General features: G+C 47.7%; 1 protein-coding gene across 4 annotated transcripts; it reads right to left on the reverse strand.

Annotated features, from left to right (window-relative positions):
- DEDD (death effector domain containing) lies at window positions 44–10528 on the reverse strand. 4 transcript variants are annotated; one of them, XM_018046406.1, is made up of 7 exons: window positions 10396–10527; window positions 8642–8674; window positions 3475–3594; window positions 2717–3105; window positions 2409–2516; window positions 1968–2114; window positions 44–1228 (listed from the first exon to the last, which is right to left on the reverse strand). In XM_018046406.1, the coding sequence occupies exons 4-7, from the start codon at window positions 3039–3041 to the stop codon at window positions 852–854; spliced, it is 957 nt and encodes a 318-aa protein (XP_017901895.1). In that variant the 5' UTR covers window positions 3042–3105; window positions 3475–3594; window positions 8642–8674; window positions 10396–10527; the 3' UTR covers window positions 44–851. The 4 variants fall into 4 exon arrangements, with proteins under 4 accessions (XP_017901895.1, XP_017901892.1, XP_017901893.1 ...); XM_018046403.1 differs by lacking the exon at window positions 3475–3594 and having other exon boundaries at window positions 10396–10528; XM_018046404.1 differs by lacking the exons at window positions 3475–3594; window positions 10396–10527 and adding an exon at window positions 10236–10323.

Below are 12148 nucleotides of genomic sequence, written 5' to 3' on the forward strand. Positions count from 1 at the left end.
ATGGCCTTTGCCCAAGCCAGAAGAAAGCAAAAGGGGAAAGGGCTGCAGGGTACATTATTTATTTTCACTTGAACATGGAAAGAAAGTGTCACACTCCCCCTTCCCCTTTCCAGGGGGAGTGTATTTTAACCAGCAACCGCTTCTCCATCCACCCTGTGTGTGTGTGTGGGTACACACACACCACAGTTGGGACTGACTAGGCTGACCTAGTCCTCTTACCTATTATTCCTTTGAAGAGGGTTTGACAGAGAGGGAAAAGGAAGGAGCCACACCAGGCAGAGGTTTCAAGCCATGGAATGGAGGAAACAAGGCAGAGAGGAGCAGCACCAGAGGCCAGGAGAGAGTGGAAAGGGCCACAGCTTCTTTTTTAAAAATTCTATAATTTGGGAGAGGGTGGTGATTAATTTCCAAAATACAGTTCAGAGTCCCACCTTCCACACAGCTCCCTACTGACAGCCCTTTGGTTTTTCAGACAAAGTTTAAGAGCCCTCATAAAGCCAGAAGTACTGATAACCCCTCAATGCACCCAAAAGCAGTGATCACTTCAATCCCTTACAAAGACTATGACCTATAGACTTTGCTTCTCCCTACACATTTGTCTTACGGCTCAGTGGCAAGGTGACTGTAGAGACACACATGAGGGGGTAAGTGGAAAAGGGGAACAAAGGGAAGCCAGGCACATGGGTGCAGGGAGGGGTGGGGGACACCACTTCCATTTTTGTCTTTTCCTTTAAAAAAAAAAAAGGCAGGGGTGTGATCGGTTGGAAGGGTAGAGAACAAACCCCAGAACAGTATGTAAGCTCCAGAGGTGGGTGGTGAGAAGTCCCCAGAGAAGTGAGAAGGGGAAAAGGTCAGGGCAATGCTTGCAGCATCAAGTTCCTCAGGAGTTTCTGTCGGCCCAGCTCATAGTCCTCCTCGTCCACATTCACCAGCAGCTTGATGGCTTCATGGCCCACAGCCTGCTTGAGGGAGTCTGTGATAAAGACACCTTTAAGTGCCTCTAGTAACGAGCCGTTGATGTAGTCGCGCCAGAATGCATCGAGGTAGGTGAGCTCAGAGAACTTGATGTCACAGATGATGGAGCCCAGGTCCCGGGACTTGAGGATGGTGTTGGCCTGGTTAAAGCGCTCAAACTGGCGCTCGAGTGGGTCCTGCTTGTTGGAGAAGACGTTGCCCTGCAGAGCGCTCTCGTGCTGGCAGTACTCAGCCCGGACCCGCAGCCTGATGTCTGTGGGGAAAGACGACGCACAGGAGAGATTGCGTGAGAGCTGAGCTTACACCCAGGTTCTGAAAAGTTGAGAAGGGCAGAGGAACACAGCTGGGAACAGCACCTGACAGCTTCTCTACCTCTTCCCAGGACTCGCTCTTTTCTATGAAGCTCTGAAATCCTTGCCTCAATTCAAGAGGTTCCCTTAAATGGGACATGCCCAGGTCAGATTATTTCCATCACTCCCAACTAGCACCTTGATTCTAAGAGATATTTTCCTAATTAACAGAAGTTCACTTTAATATTCTATCATGACTTGAGTCATACTACAATAAGGATGTCATAACAGCATCCCTTTCATCTAGTTATTACTTAGAAAGAGTTGCCACAAAGAGTTACTCTGCCACAAAGACAGAGTTCTCCACCCAGAGACTGTAACATTCAACCTCACTGTGCAACAGCAATCAAAGTGAGCCTCGCTCTAAATAGCGTAAGCTGCCCATGTTCTGAGGCTTCCCAGGTGGCGCTGGGGGGTAAGAACCCACCTGCCACTGCAGGAGACACTAAGAGACAGGGATTGGGAAGATCCCCTGGAGAAGGAAATGGAAACCCACTCCAGTATCCTTGCCTGGAGAATCCCATGGACAGAGGAGCTTGCAAGGAGTCAGATGCGACTAAAGCAACTCAACATGCCCAGTATTCCAGCAGTTCTATTTCCCCTCCGGTGTACTCCGCCTCTAGAGCCCCTGAACTTCCTCACCGCATGTCTGCTTTTCCTTGGGATCTGGTGTCACTGACTTCCGGCGTTTCCGCTGGCTCCCAAGTGTGGCTCTCCCTCGAGCTGGCCGCTTGCTACACATCTGAGGGCCCGAAGTAGGGCAGCACACCACAGGATAGTGGGGAGGCACTGACCAGAGGGAAAAAGGGAGGCACAGCAGGGGAAAAGCAGAAATGGAGACAATTCACTTGGAATGTGGAGGAATCATTCAGACTCAGCACTACAGCAGTATCAATAATGGGACTTGAAAGGTAGACACAATATGGGGACCATTATAGGACCTAGATGAAGCATTAACACCTCATCTGATTTGGAAGGAGGGGCAGATACGGGAGGGACAGTGTCCTTTCATTTAGGCTGGCAAAAGATGGGTCCAGCGTCCTCTTTCTTGATTATGGAAATTAGGGAGAGTTAACATCTCACCTGTTTTAGGGGGGTGGGGAGGCCTCGGTTCTGGGTCGCTGAGGGCTCTGGGTGTCACATAGCGAACTGATGTCTCCTCCAGGTATTTGTCTACAAGATCAGGGCACACTGTAGGGGGAGAGGGACTCACTCAGGAAAAGATACACCCTTCCCTTCTCCTGGTCCAATCCTCCAATGCACCTCAAAAGGTTCTTCTCAGGACTCGCCAGAGTCAGTGCCTGCTTCTGCCTGGACGCCTGCGCTGCTGACTCAGGGCCGCCCACAGCTCTCCCCTGACCCCAGGGTCCCAGCCCCAAGTGCACCCTCACCAGCCCGTCTCCGCTTGAGAGTGACGTAGGGCAGCAGGTCATGGCGAGTGATGATGCGCAGCAGCTGCAGCACCTGGCGGAAGTTACTCTCATCACAACGGCCCTGGCGCTCCAGCGCCAGCAGGAAGTCACGTCCATTTCGGATGAGGCCACGCTCGTGGTCATCAATGACGTCAACAAAGAGAAAGGAAAGAACGCGCACGTCTCTGTGTGTCAGGTGGGTGCCCACGATGTCAAACATGCGGTGCAGGCTGTACAGCCCGTGCTCCTGCTCACCGTGCTCTTCGGGCCACGCCTGGCTTGCCCTCCGCTTTAGGCCCGCCATGCTGGGGGCTCAGGTACACACTGCTTTCCAGAATCCCTGCTCAGCAGCTGCAATCCCCACTATACTGTAAGGACAAGGAAAGAACCTGTGAACCACTCAATGTTAGGAACTAGTCTTAGCCGATCCTATATTCTCAGAGCCTAACACAATGCCTGGCGCTGTGTAGTGCTTAATAAGCATTTACTAACTTTTACAAAGTTGTTGATTTTTTTGGCTCGCTGTGCAGCACATGGGATCTTACTTCCCTTGATCAGGGATCGAACCCGCATCCCTTGCATTGGAAGCATGGACCCTTAACCACTGGACTGCGAGGGAAGTGCCTATAAAATATTTATTTAAAAATAAAGCATAGAGCTCTCTATATTCAGCAGATGCTGCCCTAAGTCCAGATCTTACTAGAGAAAGATAGTCACATCCGCTAAGGAAGACTCACTGATTTGCAAGTTTAGTGCTACGTATTCAGCAGACATTGTCCTGATTTTTCCTCCGGCCTCCGAAATACTGCTTTTGGTCCTGTGTGCTCTCCCTGACAGTGTCCCCAATCAGTTCATCCCTTAAATGAAAGCAAAGTGAAGAGAAGTAGAAAATTCACTCTAAATTCTAACACAGAAGCTTTTTCAGATAAACTTAGGGGCTGACAGCAGGGAAACTGAAAGTCTGAACTAGTTTTAATTCTGCCCATATTGTCAACAAACTGTAGCTACGTGACCTTAAGTAAGTCACTTAACCTGAAAGCCTCAATGTCCCCATCTTCAAAACAAGGAGGAAAAAAACTACTCCTCGGAGTTATTAAGAATCCAGTGAGAAAATGCACATGAAATCACTGTAAAACTTTTCTAACTGGTTAGGAGATTTCAAAGAGACAAGCATCCTTGGCCTCTACAGCCCAGACTCATCCCTCCACAGACCTATCCTCATTTCTCCTACAATCAAACCAAGTCCAGGAGAATCACTGCTGAGAAAGTTACTCAAATTTCCACCGAAACTCATGGATTTAAATCGACAAACGTCACTAAGCTCCTACACTGAGCATTCGAGGAGTTCTCCTGCGCCACCTGTGCTCTCTGATGGTCACACACCATTTGGATCTATGCCGCTTTCTAACCTTTCCTCACGGTTGTCGTTTACCAATCCTCTGTCAATGACCAAGCACAGTCCTACGTTTATTATGTGTTTTGGCATTTGATTCACAAATTTCCTCCATCATTGTGGGTAATGTCAGTGACCCAGCTAATAACCAATCCTCAAATCAAACAGCTTTCATCTCCTCTCCAGCCACTCATATTTACTATGCTGCCAAGTACCACCCAATACTACTACATACTCTGACCACAACCTCCAATCACCCAAACAAGTATAAATTCCTGTTGATACTACTTTCTATTTCTTAAATTTGCCTCACCTTTCCACCCCCTACTACCACCACGCTGGCTCAGGTCCCAATAATCTCTCACCTGGATTACTGCAGAAGCCTCTTGAAGGCTCTCCTTACAACCAATCTTAACCTGTCTAAACCCATCCCCTACATCCAGCTGAATTATCTAAAATGCACAACTGACCACATCACTTTTCATCTTAACACCTCTCCACAATTCTCTCCTTGAGTTTCCCAGGCAGTGCTAGTGGTAAAGAACCCACCTGCCAATGCAGGAGACATAAGAGATGTGGGTTTGCTCTCTGGAGCAGGAAGATCCCCTGGAGTAGGGCACAGCAACCCACTCCAGTATTCTTGCCTGGAGAATCCCATGGACAGAGGAGCCCGGTGGGCTACAGTCCACAGGGTTACAAAGAGTCAGACATGACTGAAGTGAATTCGCATGCACAATCCTCTCCTTACCAATAAGAACACTCCAGATTCCTTACCCAACACACCAAACCATCCAAGATCAGGCCTTTGTCACTTTTTATTTCTCTAACATTAATCATTTGTCTACAGTTCACATACATCACACAATTCACTTCTCTATAACTATCTTTAGACTATTCTCTTTGCCCGAATGGCCCCTCCCTTCTTTTCCATATGCCCCATTACACCTTTTTTCAGATGGCTAACTCCTACTCATCCTTTAAGAATCAGTTCAGGGACTTCCCTGGTGGTCCCATGGTTAAGAATCTGCCTTCCAAAGCTGGGGACACAGGTTCAATCCCTGGTGGAGAACCAAGATCCCACATGCCACAGGGCAAGTAAGCCCATGTACCACAACAGAGGATCCTGTGTGCCTCAGCTAAGACCCCATGCAGCCAAAAATGAAATAAATAAATACTAAAAAAAATACTAATAAATAAATAGTTAAAAAAAAAAAAATCAGTCCAGATGCTATCTTCAAATTCATTCTCCACACCCCTTCTTGGGTTTAAGTAGTCCTCTTCTGTGCTCTTATGGAACACTGTACATATATTTCCCTTAAACCATTTATCAGAGGGTACTAAAATTACCTGTACACCTATCATATCTTAAGCAACTCAATAGAGGGACCAGGTCATATTCATCTTTATATCTATAGTACCGAGCAACAGACGGGGGTTGGCATATACTAGGAGCAACCTGCTGTTGAACTGAACTGAACCTTCAAGAGACCACCACAAGCAATACCAATTAAGAATAAATTCACATAAGTCCAAGAGTGAGAGGACCCCATTAAGAGTACATGCAGCTCAGGTAACATGCATATTCTCTAGCGTTCCCCATACTGTAAAACTACCCCTACCATAGCAACCTACTCAACAACAATACAGGCTGTTCTGTCCATTTTATACAGCAAGAAACTGAGGCTATGTTAAAAGGAAGAATCAAATGATAAACTACTACAGAAGAGTCAAGCAACTGGGGACTCAGAAAACTGAAGAGCAAGTAGGACCTGATCTTCTCTTTTAATCCTGAAACGAATGCACAGAGAGACTCATACCCTTAAGAAAACAGGAGGTCCAACCTGGAATTACCTAGCCCCATAACAAGGGTTCAGAATGTGGACAGGAAACATAGCCCATATCTAGTTATAAGAGCCAGATATCCCACCCAAAGCACGGGAAACAACTGGGATTATAGCTACTCAACTACTGACTGGTTTTCCTCGTCTCTTCCTCTCTTGTTTCACCTGCTACAGTCACTGGCTACAAATAGAGGGGACTGAAGGAAAACAACTTCTTGCTCATAACAGCCACATGAGAAAACTGAGAGCCCCTACAACTTCGCCTTGTTCCTATCCCACCTGTTCCCCTTGGCCAGCTGTCCATTATGTGGATCCCAGAAAAAAAACAGATGGGCAGGTTTCACATTCAACCAATCAGAAGAGTAGGTTGCTCCAAAGTTCCCTAATTCAAAGTGTCTTGACTATAAACCCCAAGAAATTAGGAAGTACTGTCCTCACATACCTGGTCCCTGGAAAATGAAGCACAATACAGGAAAGCACTGTGGTCCTAACTATGTATCAATGGATGCAGTTCTACGATAGGCCTCTATTCTGAGGGTTACATCCCTAGATCTGAGGGGGAAACAGCCACCATTAAGTCATAGATCCTAGGCTGGGTCAAAGTGACAGGACTTATCAGAGCTTCTAGGTCAGTGGTTCTCAATCAGGGCAATTTTGCCCAGCAGGGGACATTCAGCAGTATCTGGAGGCTTTTTAGATTGTCGTGACTGGGGCGTGGGAAGTGAGGGTGGTAACGGAAGGCGCTACTGGCATGCAATGAGTAAATGCAATGGATAATGCTAGACATCCTATAAAGCACAGGACGACCTCTTACAACAAAGAATTATCTGATCCAAAATATCAATAATGCTAAAGATGAGAAATCCCGTTCTAGCTGGAACATGATGAAGGGTCACAAGAAGAGACAGCACTGTCACTTGCCATCTTTTATATGGAGAAGGAAGTCATCTGGCCCCTCCAACCAAAACCCATCAAACAATATTCCAAAAGAAGAGCCAGTCAGACAAAGACTTGTTTAACTTGACTAAGGAGTTTCATCCTGCTCCAGCTTTGGCTTCTCTCTCACCTGCTGCTGCCATTTAGGTGAACAGCAGGGACAGGGCTGCACTCCTTCCACCCCATCCCAGGAGGTATAATCTGACCTAATTCAATCTAAATTGCTGTGAAGATTAGAGAAATGCCATCCTCTGAAAGACAGAAAGGATCCTGCACTGAAACCTTGCAACCATCTTTAACGTCCCAAAAGGACACCAAGAGCAGACCCTTTACAGCACTTATGCAATAAAGCAAAACGTAGAAGAGGCAGAAGTTTCCCAAGGCCATGCTTGTCCTTGGGAGAAATGTCAAGAGGCTGGCATGCAGGCTAATAGGCAGCCCTCCCCACTTAATTATCATCTATGATGGCAAGTTCACTCATTCAGCAATTCACATGCGGGTTCCAAGAACCTAACTTCAGCACTGAAAGAACGTGGCCAACTTCCTCTTAAACCAAAATATATTCAGCTTACTGTGGCAGTGAATCGAGGGAACTACCCAGAAATTATACAGAGATTCTAGATGAAAGGTATCAGAGCAGTGAGGAGAATGTACACCCTCCAAACAGAAGATGAGAAAGAACTTCAGAATCTTGGTGCCTGAAATATTGCCAGACACCAAGAGACAACACTCCAGTAAACAAGAGTCCTGATCCTGCAGGCTGGCTTGGGTCTATCTGAGAGCCTAGCATGTAGATCACCCCTAAGGGGTTCCCAAGACTAATCCTGTATTCTGATTAACTGCTGCATTTCCTGGCACTGTAGGAGTTTTTACTGTTTGTTTTCTTTAGGTAGGCACAAGCCAGCCAAGGGCCAACGTCTATATGTATCCACAGGCCTTCCTCTCGATGAATTGTTGTCTGGTAGGTTTCTACTAAAGCCTAGTCTCATTCCAACCAGGAATGAGAGCTGTAGTTTTTGAGGTATTTGATTCTCTCAGAAGCCCTTGGAAGTCATGTGGAAGAAATTAAAGAGAGTGATGTCTTAAAATGAAAACAACAGTATAGTTTCATCCCAACAGAACTGGAGGTGTCTGACTCTCTCACAAGCCCTTTTGAGAGGGAAAATCTGAAAAGGGGTGATGTCTTAAAACTTGAAATGTAAAGGATATGGAAAACCTTAAAAAATGACTAAGACTACATAAAGAAAGAGCTTTCTTGCTGGTAGGACCCAGAAAATGTAACCAAATATCTGGAAGTCAGAATTACAAAGTATGTTTTCAAAATGAAACTTCCAGAACAACTAGGAGAAAGAGTAAGCTGGAAGAAAAGCCTGCCCGCAGCAGCCCGCAGCGGGTGTCTCAGGGATCCTCCAAGGGCAACATTTGGGAGACATTGTTCTAGAGTACAAAATTCCACATGTTTACAAATGTTTCTCTCAGAGCTGACCAAGATGACTAGACAGTAACAAAACAGGGCTGGAGGCTTGTCCTAAGACACCTAATTTCTGTTCTCTTTTCCCTCCGATCAGTTTCCAGTGACCTAAGAGACAATGACTGTAACAAATCTTATGTACGTGGTTGGGTGACTGAAAACCCATTTTCCCTGTCATCTACTCCATTACTACACTCAACCCTCAATATGTCATTTCCATTCCCTTTCATTGTTTGAAAACAAACAAAAAGTTCCAGACTTACCTCTGCAGGAAACTTAATTTCCCAGGTCTCTTCCTAGCACAAGGTTCAAAGCCAGCAGCAAAACAAAAACAAATAAGGGGGGAAAGTGTCAATTTTCAAGCTTTACTTTGACACCTCAAAGGCCCAAAGAGTCAATCTCAGCTGCAAAAATATACAGACAAGCCTAAGGCTATTTCAACTGTAATGATACACTCTAAGCTAAATGGGAGAACTCACTTCCAACAAAGTCCCCAGGTTTCGCTAACCTTCTATTACCCAATTCACTAAACAAAACCAACTCTGAGAATGTCCCGTCTCAGTGGCTTTATGGCAAAAAAGTCCCAAATTTAACAACTTGCCAGGGGGAACCAATTATTCTCTGACACCTCACTCCTCAATCTCTTGTGAGGCCCACCTACTTTGTTACACTATCAACAATGACTTCATCTTTAGATGAACCAGGAGGAAAGTGGTTACAGCGAAAGAAGGCACCTTCTTTTCATCACTTCACTTGAGAGACCGTAGCTATCCTCCAAATTCTGTCTTCACTCTTTCCCTTACATAGTACACAGTGAGAACGAAATATCCACTGGGGCAGCATCTACTCAAACATCTACATTTCACTGGAAACATTTTTTTTATACACGGGTACTGACCCTCCCTCCAGCAAAATAAAGAGTCTGGAAACTAAAGCGCTCATTTAATTAGCCTAGATGCCGTCCTGAGTTTTCTGCTCCCTTTCTCAGACTTCAGAGCCTTGACTTCAGCATACAGAACACAGCATGCATGTTTCCCCATTCCGACATTGATAATTACTTAAAACTAGGCAAGTCCTTTACTCCTTCCACACAACAGCGATCCCAGGGTCCTCCTTTCCCCTTCTTTTCGTAACCAGGAAAAACAAGAGTGCTTTTGGAAATCCAGTTGAACCCTCATCAACCCCAATTCTCTAAACCCACAAGACCATTCCCTTCTGCCCGTCCCACCCTAGGAAAAGCTAAAAGGCCTGGCAATTAGAATTGGCTGCAACTGATGCTGCTTAACTCTGCTCTCTTCCTTTCCACAGGGGAAAGGGAAACCCCTGAACCTCTATCATTCGTGCAGCTCCACTGTCCTATCTCCCATCCCATTCCCCTTCCTCCCAAACTTTCCTCCTAGTCTCTCACTTTCTCCATTACCTCGCTACACCGACACGCTCTCCAGTCCCCAAACCTCCGTTTTCTCCTTTTCCACCCAAATTCTCCCCTAGGCCCTTCCCCCTCGCACCTCCAATTTAACACTTTCAGAACCTCCCCCTAAATGTCTCAAACCCAATCCTCACCGCTCGCCTCTCCACTACAGCCCTTACGTGAGTCCAGTTCTCCCCACCACTTGCCCCAAGCCCCCTTCTCCTTCACTCCTTCACACCCTCACCCCCCGCCCTCCCGCTCCCACCCCCGTGGCCCGGCGGGCCCGCAGCCCCACTCCCCACCTCGGCCTCTCTAACACCCCCAGCCCGGCCCGGCCTCGGCCCTTGTTTACGCCCCTCCCCTGCCCCACTCCTCCGCCTGGACCCTGCCTTCCCGCACAGTTGCCACCTCCCCCGCACGCCCCCTGGGCTGCTCCCCTCCCCCACCTCGCAGCGTCCCGTCACCTCCCTCTCCTGAGGTTCTCAAGCTGGACGTCGCCACCGCCTCCCCCTCCACTTTCCTTCCCCAAGCCCTTCGCGGCCCCGCCCGGCCCCGCCCCGTCCCGCTCGACTCCCCCTCCCCACCCCGGCCGCCCCGCCGCCTCACTCTGGGCTCAGGTTCGGCGCCGCCATGTTGGATCCATCCGCGCCGCGCTCCCGGGCCTGTCTCACGGCGCCGCATCCGGGCTCCAGCCGCCGCCGCCGCCGCCGCCACCGCGGGCGTGGGGGAGGGGAGAGGCGGGCGGGGGTGGCTGCATCCCGAACACCGCCTCCCGGAACCTGGCCGGTTAGTGGCGGCTTCGAGACCATAGTGAGGCATGAGCCGGAGTAGCCATGCTAGGTGAGGGCAGCCTGGCAGCGGCATTAAACAGGGAGTGGATAGCTTCACTTTGGTACCGGAGACTGGAGATTGGCAGCCATCTTGCTTTGGGGCAAGCTGGCAACGCACGTTTTTCTTCTGTACGGCTTTAGGGCGGTAGTAAGGCCTGTGAGAGGTTGCAGTCTCTAGTGTGGAAGCGTTGGTGGGACCCGAGCTGGCTGGTGTCGACTTCAAGATCCACTGACAGACTGCGACAGGCAGCCATGACGCAGAAGGGCGGACTATTACGAGGGTCCGATTCCCCTACGAACTTGGGGGAAGGTTCACGATCTGGGTTTGACCTTTGCCCTGAGCTTCCTGGTAACCCGGACGTTCCGTAAACTTGGGTCCGGAACAGAAATCCCTGGTCAGTTGCCCTCTCGGATTTCACTTTTTGAGCATTTGCTTTTTGAGCGCCCGCTTCCTGAAGGAAGTGTCACCTGAGCTGAACCCTGGACTGTTGGGAATTGGGGGTGGGAGACTGGGTACCTTCTGGAGCTGCCAGCAGCGTGGTATGGCTAAGAAGGGGTAAATAAATGAGTTCTGTGAGGTTGGGAGGGGCCGGTTTACGCAAGGCCACGTAAATTATTTTTTCCTAAGGGTAATGAATAGGTTTTGAAGAGTCTTAGCAGAGGTGTAAACAAATATATTTGCATTTTAAAAGATCAGTGGTAGCAATGGGTAGAATGAATTGGAGGGGGCGAAGTTAGAGGCAAGAACGGTTAGGACGCTCTTACCCCGAAGAGAGACCACAGTGGTCTGGCCTGTAGGAGGGTGTGTACAGATGGTGGGGGAATGATCGGAAACGTATATGAGGCCGAGAGAGGAATCCAAGGTATTTCCCGGTGTTCTGGCTTGGGCACCTAGGGACTAATGATGCCATTTTCATTATTTGAGGTCGGGGAAGGTGGGGAGAGAATGAGTTTTAAGTGCCTGTGGGATATCCGTTAGACAATGGAATGTTACATAATGTGGGCTGGGAATCCAAAAGGAGTTTAGAGTGTGTGTTGTTGAAACCATGGAAGTGGATAAGATGGCCTAGAAAGAGGAATAACTGCGTTTAAGAGATGAGGTGAGGAAAGAGCGAAAAAGAGGACACCGAGAAGGGACAAGTATAAAGAAGAAACCAGACATATCAAGGAAATTGGTCAGTATTAAAACAGATTTTAAAAAATCACGTTAAGATGTGGACTACAATGTGTCCATTGGATTTTGCAACAAGTAAGTCATTTAGTAACTTTGGCGAAAGCTGTTTCAAAAATATGGTGGGCTAGAAGCAACTAGGTAAATTGAGTTACTAGAAAGGCACAATATATAGTGACAATTTTCTTCACAATGTTAATGGTAAAAGGAGGATAGCAGTAGGGTATAGCATACGGGAGAATTTCACAGAAAAGGAAGGAATTTTAGATAACTGTGGGACAGCCAGATAGAGATGTCCAAATGACAGTTGAATGTACGAATCTAAAACATGGGAGAAAGTTATATTAAGTTGAAAAAA

The sequence above is a fragment of the Capra hircus genome, chromosome 3 (genome assembly GCF_001704415.2).
Source record: "Capra hircus breed San Clemente chromosome 3, ASM170441v1, whole genome shotgun sequence".
Taxonomy (NCBI): Eukaryota; Metazoa; Chordata; class Mammalia; order Artiodactyla; family Bovidae; genus Capra; species Capra hircus.